At 37.3% G+C, this 20,071-nt stretch overlaps 1 protein-coding gene across 1 annotated transcript in view; it reads right to left on the reverse strand.

Moving 5' to 3' along the window:
- SLC41A2 (solute carrier family 41 member 2) overlaps positions 1-20,071 on the reverse strand; it is a 123,649-nt gene that overhangs the window by 39,176 nt on the left and 64,402 nt on the right. The window contains exons 7-8 of the mRNA XM_067010015.1: positions 12,870-13,017; positions 7,812-7,891 (exon numbers count right to left, since the gene is read on the reverse strand). Coding sequence (XP_066866116.1) covers positions 7,812-7,891; positions 12,870-13,017 — 228 coding nt within the window. The remainder of the gene's footprint in view (positions 1-7,811; positions 7,892-12,869; positions 13,018-20,071) is intronic.

Consider the following 20,071-nt stretch of genomic DNA (forward strand, 5'->3'; position numbering starts at 1 on the left):
TAGAAAGTTTGATAGTATGAACAAATTCAGAAGGTTCATCAAAGGACTGCTTTAAAATCCAACTTCATGTTTTATTAAATTCAGAAATGTATGTTTCCAGGAAATGTTTAGCACGGAATAGATTTCACACCATAGAATATATTTCAAATTATGTCAATAATTCTTTTGGGCATTCCTAAGGGAACCTGAAGTAAAAGTTCATCTTGTTCAAAAGCAAAGCCTTATAATCAACAGCACAGCAGATCTAGTCTCTTCCATATATACCTACATATTTTGGCCATCTCCACACATCTCTGCATTTTCACCTCTCCTCCTTTCATGACTCCTTATCAGAACTCACACACAGGAACTGCTCTTTTAGTTTCAAGAAATGCAAAGGGATAGGGGAGATGTGTCTTCCACTTTTTTTTTTTCTCTTTTTTTCTTTTTTAAGAAGAAATACATGTAAGCCCCTCACCCTCTCCTCTAAATGAGGGCAGGCACATTCACCTCTACCACTTCCTTCCAATGTATGTGTCGGCAACTTGATGAGTGACTTACAAGGTCTCCAAATTTTCTGCTTCCTTTACCCTAGATCATGCTTTCTTAGTGGGGACAAAATTTTGTTCTTGGGGGGAGAAAAAATGTTTTCACTCATTTTATGTATAAAGCACGGATATACATACAGTATAGAAATGGATAAATTGGATATCTGTGATACTAAAATTTCATGGGTGGGAACATTTAGGGGAAAAAATGTTTAAATGGCTCCCTCAGAGGGTCATAATGAAAAAAAGGTTGAGAAACACTACCTCGATCGGAACTTCCCAAACCAGGATGCCTTGAATAGTTAGTTTATAGCTGTGTCCAGATACTGACCTTCGAAGCTCTGCAGGGGCAGGCTGGTTGCCTCTGGTTCCAAGTGGCCTCCTTCTTCTCCCTAGTGTGCCATCTAATATTACAATTTTCTGTGTGTGTCACGACATTAAACAGGTTGGGAAATCTACCTACCTTCTTGGGACAACTGAGAATGTCATTATAGGTAAGGCCCTCCACCTTAGTCTCTCTTCAGGACTCCTTTTCTTACCACATTGAAGTAATAAGGGGTATCCTTTTTTTCCAAGGCTACTTTGTAGCCCATCATTCTGTGGACTTTGCCCCGACCTTCTTCACCATCTCTCATGCATCCACCATCTTTCCTTTTCTATTACTCCTTTGCCTCCTTGTCAATAAACATACCTATATCTCTCCTACCTTGGAAATTCTTCATTTGGACTCTTAGCTGTTATTCTAATTCTTTTCTTTTCATAGTCAACCATATAATAAGAAATCTAAAAGCACTACTTCCAGGATTTTTATTTTGTACTAAATATTTAATAGATACAGAAATAATATTTATAAAATACATATAAGCTATAAATAACCATATTGCAAAAACACCCACGTACCCATCACCCAGTTTAAGAAAAGGAATAGAGCATGACTTTTACATTTGAAGTACTCTATGTGCCCTCCCCAATCCCATATGCCCTTCCTCGTCAATCAGAGTAACTATCCTGAATTGTGTTTTTCATTCTCTTGTTTTCTATGTTATGACCACATATATGTGTATTCTTTTTTTTTTTTTTTTGCTGTACGCGGGCCTCTCACTGTTGTGGCCTCTCCTGTTGCAGAGCACAGGCTCCGGACGTGCAGGCTCAGCGGCCATGGCTCATGGGGCCCAGCCGCTCCGTGGCATGTGGGATCCTCCCGGACCGGGGCACGAACCCGCGTCCCCTGCATCGGCAGGCGGACTCCCAACCACTGCGCCACCAGGGAAGCCCTATATGTGTATTCTTAAACATGCTTTTGAACTTTATAGAAATGGGATAATTCACATATATTAAGTGCCTAAAATTCATCCTTGTTGTTATGTGAAATGTAATTCTTTAATTTTGATTGTTTATAACATTCTATCTAAGGCTGTACCTTCATTTATTTAGTCACTGCTTCTACTCAACAAAAACTGAACTCTCAAATGACTTCCAAACCACTGAAGAAATGGTTCCTTCTGAATCATTTCCCCTGGCTACACTAACTGAGCTCATCCCTCTTCTAACCAATTGATCTCTAGCTCAACTCTTTCTGTCCACAAAATATTCACTCCTGGGATTGCTAACTTCTTTCAGTAACTAAAGAGCTCCTATCTAAATATTCACTCCAGGCTTTCCTGGTGGCACAGTGGTTAAGAATCCGCCTGCCAATGCAGTGGACAAGGGTTTGATCCCTGGTCCAGGAAGATCCCACATGCCACGGAGCAACTAAGCCCGTGTGCCACAACTACTGAGCCTGTGCTCTAGAGCCCATGAGCCACAACTACTGAGCCTGTGCTCTAGAGCCTGTGAGCCACAACTACTGAAGCCCACGTGCCTAGAGCCCGTGCTCCTCAACAAGAGAAGCCACTGCAATGAGAAGCCCGTGCACCACAACGAAGAGTAGCACCCACTTGCTGCAACTAGAGAAAGCCCGCGTGCAGCAACAAAGATCCAATGCAGCCAAAAATAAATAAATAAATAAATAAATAAATAAATATTCACTCCTATATAAAAAGCTTGTAGGGCTTGCCTGGTGGCGCAGTGGTTGGGAGTCCGCCTACCAATGCAGGGGACGTGGGTTCATGCCCCGGTCCTGGAGGATCCCACATGCCACGGAGTGGCTGGGCCCGTGAGCCATGGCCACTGAGCCTGCATATCCAGAGCCTGTGCTCTGCAAAGGGAGAGGCCACAACAGTGAGAGGCCCGTGTACCGCAAAAAATAAATAAATTAATTAATTAATTAATAATAAATAATAAATAGAAAGCTTGTAGAATATACCAAAGAGGAGGAAATGCTGAGAAACCAATTTCTATGGTTACACACAGGAGAAATTGTTAAGGAAAGTAATAAACGTTGCCATCATCGCTAGTATTTTATACAAGTAGTAAGAACCATTTTTCTTTTTTTTGGCCTTTTTTTAATGCAATTCACCAGTTCCTAAGTATATGAAATGTTTCGGGTATAATCTAAGTTGTGTTATTTAATAAGATAACTTCAAATTCGGTGACATTTACTTTGCAGCAAAACAAAGCATGTTCCTTAACTCACGCATTTATTCATCCAGCAATTACCAAATCTTAACATGCTAGGCACTATCTCTAGGCACCACAGAGTCATACAAAAAAGAATCATCATACAAAATAATTATGTATGTTAAAAGTATGCTGTGGAAGCACAGAAAAGAGAACTTTTTTTTTTTTTTTGGCCATGCCGCATGGCTTGCGGGATCTTAGGTCCCCAACTGGGGATCAAACTCATGCCCTCGGCAGTGAAAGTGCAGAGTCCTAACCACTGGACTGGCAGGGAATTCCCAAAGGGAACTGTTTTGCAGAAGAGGTGACATTTTAATTGGGTCTGAATGAATGAGCAGAACCTGGTAAGTAAAAGAAGGGAAGTGAGACAGAGGGAACGTCAGGTACAAAGGAATGATATAGAGAAATGACGTGATCTTTTTGAGAAAGCAACAAAAATTCAACAAGATGAGAATTTTAAGAATTGGTGGAGAAATGAGATTAGAGAGGGTGATTTTAGGGCAGATTGGGCTTACTGAGTATATTACGCTAGATAATTTGTACTTTATCTCCAGGAAACTTAACTGTGATCTTTAAGTAAGCAAGGGACAGGATCAGCTTTGTTGATCGGGAGGCTAACTCTAACAGCAGTATGGAGGGTAGATAGGTTACACTGGGTGATAGGAGAGGCAGGGAGACAATTTATGCAGATGTACCCAGGGAAGATGAATGAACAAAACCAGGGAGCACGGGCAGACAAAGGGTTGAGGCTAACTCAGAAGGTATTTCAAGAGCAGATAAAAAGAGAGAGCATTTACAGAAAGGGAGTACGTGACTTTGGGATGTTTTGTTTGGTTAGATAATAATACCACTAACTGACAGGAAACCCAGAAGGAAGAGCAGGTTTGGGGGCAAGATAATCGGTTCACTTTGGAGCTTTGAATCTTCCATGTGGAAATATCTGTTTAAAGTATGGATCTGGAAGTGAATGAAGGTCAAGACTGGGGATAGAGAGTTGAAGTCACATAACTAAGACAAACAGTTCTCAAACATCTGCATGTGTCAGAATCAATTGCTGGGTTCTACACTAGAGGTTCTGACAGGGGAGGTCTGGGCCGAGGCCTGAGAATCTGCATTTCTAAGAAGATCCCAGGTGATGCTGCTAGTCTGGGCACCACACTTTGAAAACCTCTGGACTAGACAATATCCCTCATAAAGAAGGTGAAAAGTGAGAACAGAAGATGATCAAGAACAGAGTCTGGAAGAATCCAAATACTTAAAGAGGCAGATAGAAAGGAGGAGTTAGTGAAGGAAAATGAAGAAGAATTTTCACAGAATGGGATGAGAATTGGGAGAGTTGCAAAAGGGCAGATTAACTAGTATCAAACAGCTGAACAGAATGAAGACTGAAAACAAGTTACTAGATAAAGTAATTAGGAGGTCACTGTGGAGCTCGGTAAAAAAAAGTTATGTAGAGTGAGAGTGATGGAAAACATTGTAAGAAATTTTACAAGTATAGGCTACACTTTGAAAAGTTTAGTTGTAAAGAATAGAAGGGAGAAACTAGAAGCTTGAGAAGGCAGAACACTGTGGGAAAGGTGATTTAGAACGAAAGAGTCGAGTACAATTGTAAACTAAAGAGGAAAGATGGAAGAGAGGAAGGTATGGAAGATACAGGAAAGGTTAAGATAACTGAGAGTAAGGATCCCACTGGAGGTGTAATGGTCTTAAATAAAAGAGTCAGCTCTTCTCCTGAGATGGAGTGAAAGAGGTTAAGGGTAGACACTGTTAGAGCTGAAGGGAAAGGAAGGAGAAGGAAGCTGGGAGACACCTGCCTAAAGACTCTGTTTCCTCTGCAGAGGTGCCCTATAAGAAACATTAAAGGTGCTTCTTCTGGAAGATGGAAAGCAATACCAGATGGAAATCTGAATCTACACAAAGGAAAGAAGAGTGCTGAAAATGTTAAAAATGTGGGGAAATGTACAAGATACCACCCCCTCATTTTTTATCTTTTTAAAAAATATTTGTTTAAAGCAAAAATAATGTTATAGGATCTATAACAAAGTAAAACATATGACAAAAAGAGCCCATAAGAAAGAGTGAAAATCCAATTATACTAATATAAGGTTCTTATCCTTTATGTAAAATGATATACTATTATTTGAAAGTAGATGTGATAAAGATATAATAAGACCTAGATCAGTAGTTCTCAAAGTATGGTCTAGGGTTTAGAAAGAAGATTAGATACAGAAATTCCAACCCCTCACTAACAAAAGTACCAGAAGGGGAGACTCACAGTATCCTGTGGAAAAGAAATGTTTTTAACCTAATGTTTCCAAAACTTAGCTGACCACAGAACTCACTTTTCAACACCTCAAGAACTATTGTTACATGAAATATATATTTTTTAAATGTTACTGGTTCTGAGAGATGTTAATAAGGGTTAAAAGATACCCTCATCACAGTATCAACACAGATATGCCTTACTTTAAACAAAGTGTGTATTCCTGTATCTAATATAACAGATAAATTAGTAGCTGTTCATTTTGAAGGAAAAAAGTCACAGGCTTTGGGGTATCAAGCAGATCTGGGTTTAAATCACCATTTGCTAGATATGAGACCTTCTCTTTATTTGAGGATTAAATAACATAACATGCATAAAATACCTAAAAGTAATCTGCCACAGAGTAGGGACTTACTAAATAGCAAATGATGGGGACTTCCCTGGTGGTCCAGTGGGTAAGACTCTGCGCTCCCAATGCAGGGGGCCTGGGTTCGATCCCCGGTGGGGAACTAGATCCCGCATGCATGCCACAACTAAGAGTTTGCATGCAGCAACTAAATAAGTCCGCATGCCTCAACTAAGAAGCCCACATGCCACAACTAAGAGTCCGCATGCTGCAACTAAAGATCCCGCATGCCGCAACGAAGACCCAGGGCAGCCAAAATAAATTAATAAATAATAAATAAGTAAATAAATATGAAAAAATAGCAGATGATGATGATGATGGTGATAAAACAGGGAGGGGTCTTTTAAATAGTACATCTCAGCACACTTAAAACGAAATTCAATTCTCAGAAGTTACACCTTTTTTGAGAAGCATGGAGTGAATCTTCTCAATCAATGTTTTTAAAGAGCATAATGTAACATAAGATGTGTTCACTGTGATACCCAACTAAGAGGTTTACTTACTGAGATAGAAAAAAGATTTTACCACCATGCCATGCCATGTACAGACTTCCAATGAGGGCACTTTAGCAAACCGTTTCTTGTAAAAGGCAAAATAACAGAGATACTCACTAAAATCTTACTAATAATGGGGTTGTAATTTAAGTTAAATTTCTCACTGAGATGCTGGGCAATACAGTTCTAACAGTCATTGTTGGGTAATATTCATGCTAGTGAATTCATCAAGTAATAGTCACTGAAGAGGATTCGGACAGGGGGAAAGAAAGTGATAGTTATTCCAGGCAGTGAAAATTAGATCTCCGTATGGCCACCATGCAAGAAGCAAGTCGCAATGATAAAGGATAAACTTGTGTGCGTCCAAGAGCATATAGAGAGAGCCTTGATAGCTAGGCAGAAGAGTTCTAATTTGATTTGACAGGCAGGAGGAAACCACTGTCAAGTTCATCATCTTAAAACTAATGTAATAAAAGCAATGTTTAAGGTAGACCCGTCTACTAGTGATGTTCACTAGGGAGTGAGTCAGGAAGCCTACTTTATTACTTGAATGATGGTTGAACTGAGACATTAGTAGACTATAGCAGTAAGACACACTTGTTATATAAATAAATGAACAAGTGAATTATGTTAACGTACAAATAGATAAGATTTGGTCATTATCTATTCAAAGAGGATGAAAGAGCCAGGTTGAATCAAATGGGTCCATGATGTTAAGGGCAGGTGATGGGGAGAATTGTGGTACCAGGAAAACTGGGAGGGGCATCTCTAGGGGAAGTTTGTTCAGGTACCCCAAAATTAAAATGTTCAGTAAAAATTTTAGATATGAAATTAGATTTTAGAGAAGTTGCCTTTGTATAACATATTTCCTTATCCATAAATATACAAAAGTAATTTATACTAAATGTGTCATATATCCTGTGATACGGTTTTCACCAGGTAGCATTATTTTAAATTATATTGGCTTAGGCTATACCGAAATCCAATTTAATGACTGCCAGCCCAAAAGCCAGTAGGACTGGATTAAATTTGTCTTTTTAAATGGAATTCATATAAAAACCCCTGTGAATTTAAGTATTGTAATTCCCATTTTATAGATAAGAAAAAATATAAGGCAGATTTGAAAGGGATCAGCAGAGGAGTGATAGATTTTAATGGAGTGAATTGACTCCAGCAATGCTTAAACCTAGCTAACTCTAATTTATACACAAAAATTGACAGGGACAGCAACACAGCAGCACAAGAAAGCAGGTAAGCCCAAAGTTAATGATAATATAGAACTGGAATATCCTATTTTGCCACAGGAATCTTAAAAATCAGGTATGTCGGATTCTCAAACTAATATCTAGAGTTAAGATTAAGTGAGAGTTCTTTTCAAAAATGTGTTCTGCATACTGAGAACATACAGTGTAGTTTCCACCATGAGCAACAACCTGGGATTGAAAATCAAATGAACAGAATGGGAAGATAGACCTCTTAAAATCTGAACTCAAAGGTTCCTGTTTGTACCTAAGAATATAGAGAGATAGGATATCATTATGAAACAGTATATCTATTCTTACCATTAATAACTGGTGTGTAAACAACAATCCCAGCCAAGTTTGGATCAGATACAGTTGTGTCCAGAATAAGGCCCCCAATGCTGAAAGAAACAAAAGCATATAATTTAGGGAAGAGGAAAGGAAATGTACTAACTTGAAGTTGTTCTTTATATACAAACACTGCTACTTTTAAACATAAAATATTTAGACATTTTAAAAAGTGAATAAAAAGAAAAAATGTTCAAAGTAAAAATCACTGTCAAAAGCAAAATGTTGAAAACAAAACATGGCATAAGCTGTAGCCCCCCGTTTCAGGGCTCTCCTTCTGGTCTACATGTTTACATACGTTACATGTAAAAAGGAAAAAAGCATATACTTTAAGTGCATTAAAATGTCTGGAAGGACATGTAAGAAATTATTAACAATGTCCACCCCTAGGGGTGACACTGACAGGAGACTCATGGTCATTTTATATCCTTCTGTACTTATTAGTTTTTAAAAAACCATGTGCATTTATTACCCTTATAATTAAAAAAAATGTTTAAAGAGTATCTTTTCATATTTGAAGTAAGCAAGCCATTAAAGAGATGACTTTTATTGTGTTAAAACTAAATATAGTAGATTACAATGTCTGACCATCGGTAAATTAAAACAATGAGTTGCAGCCATAGAAAGAGCTGAAGATCTGAAGAACAGAGGTCTGGAAAAAATAACATACAGCTATACAGTGGCAAGATATACTCTCAGTGTCTCAATGGAGCTTGGAGATTTGTTTGTTTGTTTCCAAGACCATTATCAATTGGTTAACTCCAGTCTGTTGGTCTATGTACTATAAAACAGTGTCAGTCCCAGTACTTCACGGGATCCTGTTGCCAAATCTTCCAGGAAAATACAATTCACATTATAGAAAAATGAACTATATGCTGTCACAGAACAGGGTTGATGGTCAAAGTATCAGATCAAATGTTCTTACCACTACCTGATAGTTAATATTAGGAAATTATTAAACCTTTACTATTTTAATTCTTTAATAATATAAATGAATGGCTAAATATGCCTAAACTGCTAGGAGTTCCCATGAAAAGGTATACTATAAAGTCTAAAAACAGTCATCCTTAGAAATATTTTACTACGTAATTTGAAAAAATAAGTATTTCGTAGAATAAACCAGTTATGTGTCAAAGAATAAATCTCCCTGCCAAAACACACAGATCATGCTGTGTATATAACATGAACACTTGCTAAAATACATTTTTAAATATTTTTATTACCCAGGTGATAAAAACTTATCATAGAAAAATTAGAAAATACAAACAAAAAGAAGAAAATAAAAATCAACCATAGTTACATCATTCAGGGTTATACTGTTACCATGTTGATATATAGCCTCCCAGACATTTTTAAACATGTATATACATATATATATATTTATTTTTAAATAAATTTATTTATTTTTGGCTGTGTTGGGTCTTTGTTGCTGCACACGGGCTTTCTCTAGTTGAGGTGAACGGGGGCTACTCTTCATTGCGGTGTGAGGGCTTCTCATTGTGGTGGCTTCCCTTACTGTGGAGCACGGGCTCCAGGTTCACGAGCTTCAGTAGTTGTGGCACGTGGGCTCAGTAGTTGTGGCTCGCGGGCTCTAGAGTGCAGGCTCAGTAGTTGTGGTGCACGGGCTTAGTTGCTCCGTGGCATGTGGGATCTTCCTAGACCAGGGCTTGAACTTATGTCCCCTGCATTGGCAGGTGGATTCTTAACCATTGCACCACCAGGGAAGTTCAAAACATGTATATTTTTAAAAATAAAAACTCAAATTGTAAAAGTAGTTTTCTTCACTTTTATTAAATTTTATTTTTATCAAACAAACATATATGCATCATTTAAAAGGCGAAAGTACCATAAAGCTTATAAAATAGCCCCTAGCCCTAACACCATATCCTGCTCTCCACTAGCAATTCTTTTTAACTTCTTTAACTGTTTCTTCTGGCATTTAATCCTCTATTTCTAAACAGCATGTTTATACTGCTATTTCTTGATTTTTAATTTTAGACATTTACCTAATGATGTCCACTTTGGCAGGTGAGCATTTAGTCTCTCTTACCCTTCCCTCCCCACTTTAGTCCCTTCACAATTCCCTTCCTTCCTCTATCCTGCCAATCTGGTTATATTATAATTTTTGGTGAAATATTTAGGCTTTACTTTAACAATGAAATCATTATTCACAACTGGGCCACAAAGTGTGTTATGAGATCTCCCCATTTGTACTGTTTTGCCTTGTTTCATATTTTTCTTAATTTTTTTAGGTACTTATTACTAATTCAGAATCAAATTTGTAACAAAGTTAATGAATGGCCTCTGAATACAAACTCATCAGGTAACCAATCAGTTCCCCCTTTTTTTTCCTTAGAGACATTCCTTCTTAAGGTCACTGTCTTGCCAACCTGGACAGTTGCTCTGTAGGTCTGATGCTCAGCTGTCATTCTGTACCTTCCCTTCACCTCCCCACGATGGGTCTTGGTTTATGTACTATGACCAGGTCCCAACATTTCATGGGATCCTGTTGCCCAAATCCTCCAGGAAAACACAATCTACATCACAGAAAAATGAACCACATGGTGTCACAGGTTTCCTCATTCCCGTGTCATCTTTTTTCTTGATTATTTCCTCATTTTGATAGACATCTTCTCTCAGCTTTTATATGAGAGGGTATACGGGATATAAATTTTTTGAGATCCTGCATGTCTGAAAGCTTCTTGAGTCTACCCTTATGTTTGCTTGATACAGTGAGCACGTTTTATGTTCAAAATAATTTTCCCTCAGAATTCTGAGGGAATCACTTGGTGGTGCAGCTGGACATTATTCCAATTCCCAATCCCTGATATGCAACTGGACTTTTCTCTCTGGAAGCTTTTGGGATTTATGATAATGTGCTTTGCTTGGGGTCCCTCCTACTCATTGTGTGAGGTACTCAGGGGGCCTTTTAAATCTGGAAGCCCATGTTCTTCAATTCTGGGGAATTTTCTTGTATTATTTCTTTGATAATTTCCTCTCCTTATTGTTTGCTCCAACTGTCCACCTCTTTGCTTTCTGGTGTAATTTCCAAGATACTTCAACTCTACCCTCAAGATTTTTCTTCTGATTCTTTTTGTTTCTACTATTTATACATTTTTAAATTCCCAAGAGCTCTTCCAATTTTTCAAATCCTCCTTATTAGAGCATTCTGTTCTTACATTATAGATGCCATAACTTCTCTAATTTCTCTGAGGATACTGGTGATAGTTTTTTGAGACATTTCAACTATGCCTGCAAGTTTTGGGGGAAACTCTTTTTTTTTTTTTGTCTCTGTCATGTTAAAAGCCTTAATCAAATGTCTGGCAACCATTTACTGTCTGCTCCTCCTTAAGGGACACTGCAAAGCATATCTGGAGCTCTCTGTGCACAAGGGCAGAACTTGTCAGCAGGTGGGCCTCACTGAAGAATGATCACATGGGCATGTAGCTCTTTCACTAAAGGATCCACAGGGTCAGTTTTTGCAGATTTTTCTTTTGAGCTGATGAGTTTCCCCAGAAAGGAATTATCTAATTTTTTGCCTGGGGGTAAAAGCCAGAGTGCCAGCATTCTATGAGAAAAGAAAAGGAAGTGGAATCAGGTTTTCATTGTTCAGCATGTAGACTTTTCCTTAATTCTTGTTTTTTATACAGTGTTTAATCCACAGCCTCACTGGTGCAGGTGATTCTAAATCCAGAGGCTCTATGATTTAGCCTCTCCAGGGTTAATTCTTGTCTTCTATAGAATGGGAGGGGGCAGTCACCTGGGTGGTCAAGCTAGCAAAGGGCTTTTAGGATCTAATTGCTTCTTACTTTAACTTTCAACCAAACTCCTTCATTTCAGCTTTCAGAACTTGTTAGTGCCTCTAAATCCTCCACCTTTTGGGGTTTCTGAGGCTCAGTTCAGCTTGCTTCTTATCGGTGATCCCTTGTCCTGCAGGCAGTTAGGTTTTAGCTTTTTTCATTCTGATAGTTCAGTTAACAACCATAGAACCAATTCCTATCTTACTGATTTTGTTAAATCTTTCACCTACTGTCCTCTCTGCTCCCCTTCTGTTTTTGTGGTTGTATAGCTTTTTTATTCTTTTACTGTCATTTTAATAGCTTCAATAAGGAACAAGATAAACATGTCAATCTACCATCTTTAATAGGAAATTCATACTCTTTTCGAGCTTTCTCCTTTCACCAAATGTATAACAAACACCTTTCCACATCAAAGGAATGTTACAATGTTACTCTTGATGGCTGACTAATATTCCATTTTGTGACTATGCCACAATTTATTCAATCAACCTCTGATTGCTAGACACCTAAGGTGTTCTCCCTCTCTTTTTTGTTATTAAAAATTCCACTGTGGGGCTTCCCTGGTGGCGCAGTGGTTGAGAGTCCGCCTGACAATGCAGGGGACGCGGGTTCGTGCCCCGGTCCGGGAAGATCCCACATGCCGCGGAGCGGCTAGGCCCATGAGCCATGGTCGCTGAGCCTGCGCATCCGGAGCCTGTGCCCTGCAAAGGGAGAGGCCACAACAATGAGAGGCCCGCGTACCGCAAAAAAAAAAAAAAAATTCCACTGTGATAAGATCCTTACAACTTAATCATTTGCATAAATCCATAATTATATCTGTAAGTCCTGTCGGAGTCCTAGAAGTGGCGTAGTCAAATGGTATGTACATTTCTAAGGTTTTCTGATACCTATCTGAGCACTCACTGTTCAAAATAAGTAATGTCCTTGTCAGGTTAAAACTCACACAGACAAAGACAAACATCACTAAATTTTAATATTCAATCTGGCAAGGATTTGGTTGGGGAAAAGTTTGAAACTGGTAGCAAATGAGGTTCCTTCCATACATCCACTGATTTCAATAACTCTTGTCACTATATCCCTATTACTTGGGATAATAAAGAAATGACTGTATAAAATGATTGACCTAAGAAATAAAAACAGGCAATTGGTTTGTTTTAATATATACATAGATACATGCATACAGAATAACTGCCCCCCACACGCACACACAAACACACAGTTTAATACTAACCTACTTATAACCATAGCTGTTATCACAGGCTCCCAGCCTGAGTGGAGAACCGTCCTTGTGGCTGGATGTTTGGCAGCTATTATAATCCAGATAGGAGTTAGAGCCAAGAAAAAGACACCAACTAATGGAGGAATGTAGTAATAGGTTTCTAAAATTCAAAAAGAGACAACATTTCAATCTCTCTTATAACCATGTAGCAAATATAAGTATTAAAAGTTTACCAGAAGATATGTTATCAAACATACTCATGTTATATACTTTCTATAAATTTCAAAGAAATTGAAAACTACAGATAAGGTAAAAATGTTAAATAATGTAACTGAAAACTAACACATGAATCCAACATTTATTGAAATAGTTATGTGACCTAGATGTGAACAACAGTAATAATAACAAGAATAACAACAGTAAAAAATCTAACATTACTTGGCTCCTACCATTTGCCAAATACTGTGCCCAATGCTTTATGTTCATTGTCTCACTTAATTGTCCTCACAAGTATGAGGTAGAAACTCATTCCTACCTTATGAAGAAACTGAGGCTTAGGAGCTTAAGAGCACCACTAAGAAATAGAAAGAATTGGGAGAAAATGACATCTGTCTGACACTGAAGTTAGTGCCCTTAACTCCAAACTATAAAGTCTAATAGGACATTGTTTTTACCCATCAGGATCTTAGAGCACAAGCATTCCATGGAATATTGGCCAATGGATTGATAATAGATATCCTCCTAATTCTGAATAGTGTTCCAATATCCAAAATGAAATTGACTAGGTTTAATAAAGATAAACAGATTTCTTCACTGCAAAATTACTCAGAATCTTTAATATGCAGAGACAGAATATAGTATACTATATTAACCAGAGTTTGGCCAGACTACTTAGTTTCACATCTGATGTTACAACTTACCTTCGACAAGAAATTTAACTTCTAAAAAGAGAAACAAATATCGTATATTAACGCATATATGTGGAACCTAGAAAAATGGTACAGATGAACCGGTTTGCAGGGCAGAAATAGAGACACAGATGTAGAGAACAAACGTATGGACAACCAAGGGGGAAAAGTGGCGGGGTGGTGGTGGTATGGGATGAATTGGGAGATTGGGATTGATATATATATACACTAATATGTATAAAATAGATAACTAATAAGAACCTGTTGTATAAAAAAATAAATAAAAATTTTTTTAAAAATTTAACTTCTATAAATTTAAATTTCCTTATCTATAAAATGGTAAGAATTATTATAACTATTTCATGGGGTTATTGTGAGTCTTAAGAGAATTAACACATGTAATTTAACTAGAATAACACCCAGGCACATAGTTAACATTTACTGAACACTTACTAGCATCATAATCATCATTGCCACTGATATTAACATCTTTCTATTTGTGACATACTCAGAAAACAGAGTGCCAGGATTTTTTTTTTATACCTCTCTCTGGTAGATTGTCTTACTTGATCACAATTCATTCTCTCCCCATTCTTGTTAATGCTTTCCTATAGAGAGAGTTTAGAAAAGCTCATTGACTTTGGGCTTGGCTATTTGTCTAGCTTTGTAGACATGATGTATGCCATCTCTGAGCAAAATCTGAAATGTGCTTTTGGAAATTACTATAAGATTTATAAATATATGTAGATAGATAGATAATAAACTGTTTTCAGACACTGACAACTGGTATTGCAGGACTGTGATCCCTGAGAGAGGAGAAAGAAATGAGATAAGCCCTACAATAGCCTGAGCTTTCTGACTAAAGGCACATTCCAGACCACAGCTCAGGAAGGGAGAATTTCAACAGAGTGAGTCTAAGGCAGCAGGAATTTACAGGGAAGAATACTGGAGAAGAGGAAGCTATTAGAGAGGGAGCTTGCAAACTGAATACCAAGCCATGCATGCATAGGGTGAATTCCACAAGGCTAAGCCAAGACAATCGGGGAGTTGTAAACTAAAAAAATTCCCAGAGTGTACAAAGGGCTAGAAGTCATTTGAGATCTAACCCCCTAGATAGGAGGGCCTCTTTGAAAACTGAGAACATTCAGTGGAGACCAGAGAAGGGACACTTCTTAGTAGTAGGCTAGCCCTAGTGTAATGTCTACTCTAGATCTATTCCACAATGCAGAGTACTAGCCACTATATGATCACAGCTAGATCTAGTCCAGTGAAGCTTAAAACCAAGCCCTGGGGCTTCCCTGGTGGCGCAGTGGTTGAGAGTCCGCCTGCCGATGCAGGAGACACGGGTTCGTGCCCTGGTCCGGGAGGATCCCGTGTGCCGCGGAGCGACTGGGCCCGTGAGCTATGGCCGCTGGGCCTGTGCGTCCGGAGCCTGTGCTCCGCAGCGGGAGAGGCCACGGCAGTGAGAGGCCCGCATACCGCAAAAAAAAAAAAAAAAAAAAAAAAAAAAAAAAAAAAAAACCAAGCCCTGTAAGGCTCAAACTAATCCACAAACAGCTGCCTACAAGAACAAAGTCCATGAAAACTATAAGATGCTGATGAAAGAAACTGAAGATGACACAAACAGATGGAAAGATATACAGTGTTCTTGGATTGGAAGAATCATTATTGTTAAAATGACCATGCCACCCAAGGCAATCTACAGATTCAACACTATTCCTATCAAATTATCAATAGCATTTTCCACAGAACTAGAACAAAAAATTTTTTAATTTGTGTGGAAACACAAAAGACCCCAAATAGCCAAAGCAATCCCGAGAAAGAAGAACGAAGCTGGAAAAATCACACTCCCTGACTTCAGACTATACTACAAAGCTACAGTAATCAAAAAAGTATGGTTCCAGCACAAAAACAGACATATAGATCAATGGAACAGAATAGAAAACCCAGAACTAAAACCATGCACTTATGGTCAATTAATCTACAACAAAGGAGGCAAGAATATACAATAGAGAAGAGACAGTCTCTTCAATAAGTGGTGCTGGGAAAACTGGACAGCTACCTGTAAAAGAATGAAATTAGAACATTCTCTAACACCACATACAAAAACAAACTCAAATGGATTAAAGACCCAAATGTAAGACTGGATACTATAAATCTCCTAGAGGAAAATGTAGGCAGAACACTCTTTGACATAAATTGCAACTATATTTTTTTGGATCTGTCTCCTAGAGTAATGGAAACAAAAACAACAAAAATCACAAATGGGACCTATTAAACGTAAAAGGTTTTGCACAGCAAAGGACACCATAAACAAAACAAAAAGACAACCCACAGAATGGGAGAAAATATTTGCAAATGATGCGACTGACAAGGGATTAATTTCCAAAATATACAAACAGCTCGTCCAACTTAATATCCAAAAAACAAACAACCCAATCAAAATATGGTTAGAAGAGCTAAATAAACATTTCTCCAAAGAAGACATACAAATGGTCAACAGGCACATGAAAAGATGCCCAACATCGCTAATTATTAGAGAAATGCAAATCAAAACTACAATGAGTTATCACCTCACACCAGTCAGAATGGCCAACATTAAAAAGTCTACAAATAATAAATGCTGGAGAGGGTGTGGAGAAAAAGAAACCCTCCTACACTGTTGGTGGGAATGTAAATTGGTACAGCCACTATGGAGAACAGTATGGAGGTTCCTTAAAAAACTAAAAATAGAGTTACCACATGATCCAGCAATCCCACTCCTGGGCATATATCTGGAGAAAACCATAATTCGAACAGGTACATGCACCCTCAATGTTCATTGCAGCACTATTTACAATAGCCAAGACATGGAATCAACCTAAATGTCCATCAACAGATGAATGGATAAAGAAGATATGCAATGGAATATTACTCAACCATAAAAAAGAATGAAATAACGTCATTTGCAGCAACATGGATGGATCTAGAGATTATCATACTAAGTGAAGTAAGTCAGAGAAAGACAAATATCATATTACATCACTTATATGTGGAATCTAAAAAAATGATACAAATGAACTTATTTACAAAACGTAAGTAGACTCACAGACACAGGAAACAAACTTATGGTTACCAAAGCGGATGGAGGGGGGAGGTGTGGGGGGGAGATAAATTAGGAGCTTGGGATTAACATATACACACTATTATATATAAAACAGATAAACAACAAAGACCTACTGTATAGCACTGGGAACTATACTCAATATCTTGTAACCTATAATGGAAAAGAATCTGAAAATGAGTGTGTGTATATATATATATATATATATATGTATGTATGTATGTATGTATATGTATAACTGAATCACTTTGCTGTACACTTGAAACTAACACAACATTGTAAATTAACTATACGTCAATCTTTTAAAAAAGCAAAAAGCAGAACAAATACTCTGTAAGGAAAAAACAGTCAAGCACTTAACATTACATTCACAATGTCTAACATCCAACCAAAAATTATTTTTAAGAGTTTGAAATTATATTTGGTTGCATTTATAAACTTAGTTAAATACCCTGAAATATTCTATTTACTTTAGACATTTCACTTATCTCACAAAAGTCTCCTAGTACTTAAAGTAATCTTTCTAGGGCTTCCCTGGTGGCGCAGTGGTTGAGAATCCGCCTGCCGATGCGGGGGACGCGGGTTTGTGCCCCGGTCTGGGAAGATCCCACATGCCGTGGAGCAGCTGGGCCCGTGAGCCATGGCCCCTGAGCCTGTGCTCCGCAACGGGAGAGACCACAACAGTGAGAGGCCCACGTACCACCAAAAAAAAAAAAAAAAAAAAAAGGAATCTTTCTAAATCTAATAAATTATACGTACAAATATGGTGAGTCTTATGTTTTCATAAATATTCATGCAATGTATATAAATTTGGTAAGATTTCTATTTAAAAATCACAAGAATAAATTAATTACATAATTATTACTTTAAAATGGAATCAGAAGACTGACATGTTACTGTAATGGGCTAAGTAACAAGTATATTTAAAAATGTGTACTGCCTCTTTACCATAAAATCATTCATACCATAAATTTGATTCTCAAATATTTTTATATTTAGTTCTAAATCTCCCTAGGGTTAAAAGTTGCCTACCCATTCTTGAAACAGTTGCATAATCCCAAGACATTTTTGGTAATATCATTTTATCTGATCAAGATTTTATTATTGTCAGACATCTCAGCCAGGACATTCCTGCATTTTTCTCAAGGACTCTAATACATATTTTGTATGGTAGGGAATTCATAACTTAAACACAGAGCTGATCTCACAGTCTTTGTAGCCTACAGCCTTAGATTTAAGTTAAATATTACTAAATTTTTCTGACATCTCACAAAATTCTTCAACTGTTATTCACACCCTTCTCTTGAACTAAATTTTAAATTTTATCATTTTAACATATTTAAAGATCTCCTCACCTATGATTAAGATGTTTAAATTAAATAGAAACTCAATTTTTTCAAATCAGGTAGGAACAATTACTATAAATATTAAAATAATACCCAAAGAAATTTTACACTCATGGCTTTAGCTGGATTTGCCATCACTTCTTCAAAATAATTATGCTAACAAAATTCATTTAAATATTTCCTTCCATTTAAAGGGACATGACTAGTGATACATATAGAGTTATTTTCTCCATAGCTTTTTTTTTTAACATCTTTATTGGAGTATAATTGCTTTACAATGGTGTGTTATAGTTTCTGCTTTACAACAAAGTGAATCAGTTATACATATACATATGTTCCCATATCTCTTCCCTCTTGCGTGTCCCTTCCTCCCACCCTCCCTATCCCACCCCTCTAGGTGGTCACAAACCACCTAGCTGATCTCCCTGTGCTATGCGGCTGCTTCCCACTAGCTATTCACCCTACGTTTGGTAGTGTATATATGTCCATGCTACTCTCTCACTTCATCACAGCTTACCCTTCCCCCTCCCCATACCCTCAAGTCTATGCTCCAGTAGGGCTTTTTAAAAGATGAAAAAACTTTTATTGGATGGATTTCCAGTTCTCCTTGCTAAACCACTAGACAGGGATAAGTAACATTCCAATTAGGAAGCATTCTTACCTCCTAAAACAACTAAGGTTACAAACAATCTCTTTATAGACTCAAACAGCAAACTAAAAGCACTGAAACCCACTAAACACAACTGAAAAGAACTATTCTGCTAGGTTGTCTTAGTATTTCATCTTCAGATAAAGAGAGGAGCACCATGCCAGGCTTTTAATTTATTCTCAACATCACATCTCTGGAACGACATCTTAAGTTGAAGAAAACACTCACCATCCTAACTCCAGAATCACTGCCCTGAATTGTCAAAGAGGGGGAAAAATTTCTCAGGAAAGAAATAAAAAATAATGAGTGGGCAGTTCCTCAAAAAGTTAAAGAGTTATCATATGATCTAGAAATTCCACTCCTAGGTATATACCAATAGAACTGAAAACATATGTTCACACAAAAACACGTACAATGTTCAAGGCAGCATTATTCGTAATAGCCAAAAAGTGGGTGCAACCCAAATGTCCAACTAATGGTAAATGGATAAACAAAATGTGATATATCCATACAATGGAATATTATTCAGCAATATTATTAACTCATACAATGAAATATTATTCAGTACTGCATGGTATTCAGAACTGATTTATGCTAAAGCATGAACCTTGATAACGTTCTAATTGAAGGAAACCGGATATAAAAGGTCACATATTGCATGATTCCATTTTTTCAAATGTCTAAAATAGGTAATTCCATAAAGACAGAAACTAGATTAGTGGTTGCCAGTGCTGGGGGGAGGGTGGAATGGGGAGTGACTGCTAAAGTTTCTTTTTGGGGTGATGAAAATGTTCTAGAATGAGATAATAGGTTGCATAATCTTATAACTATGCCAAAACTACTGAATTGTGCACTTTTAAAAGGTGAATTGTATGATATAATTGAATTATATCTCAATTTTTAAAAATTCCAACAATGAAAAAAAAGGAGGGGGTACTACATTCTTAAAAAATGTCAATGTTACAAAAGATAAAGAACATATATATATTCATACAGACAGATGGACAGAATAAAAGATAAAGTAAATGGAGTAAAATGTTAACGTTTGGTGAACATGGGTACAGGGTATACAGGGTTTTTTGTACTATTTTATTTTTGCAACTATTTTATAAGTTTAAAATTATCTCCAAATAAAATTTTTTAACATTAAAAAAAAAGAATGTGAAAACCATGGTAAAATCAAAATATCTAAAATGATTTACTGCAAA

This window comes from Kogia breviceps, chromosome 12 (assembly GCF_026419965.1).
Source record: "Kogia breviceps isolate mKogBre1 chromosome 12, mKogBre1 haplotype 1, whole genome shotgun sequence".
NCBI lineage: Eukaryota > Metazoa > Chordata > Mammalia > Artiodactyla > Physeteridae > Kogia > Kogia breviceps.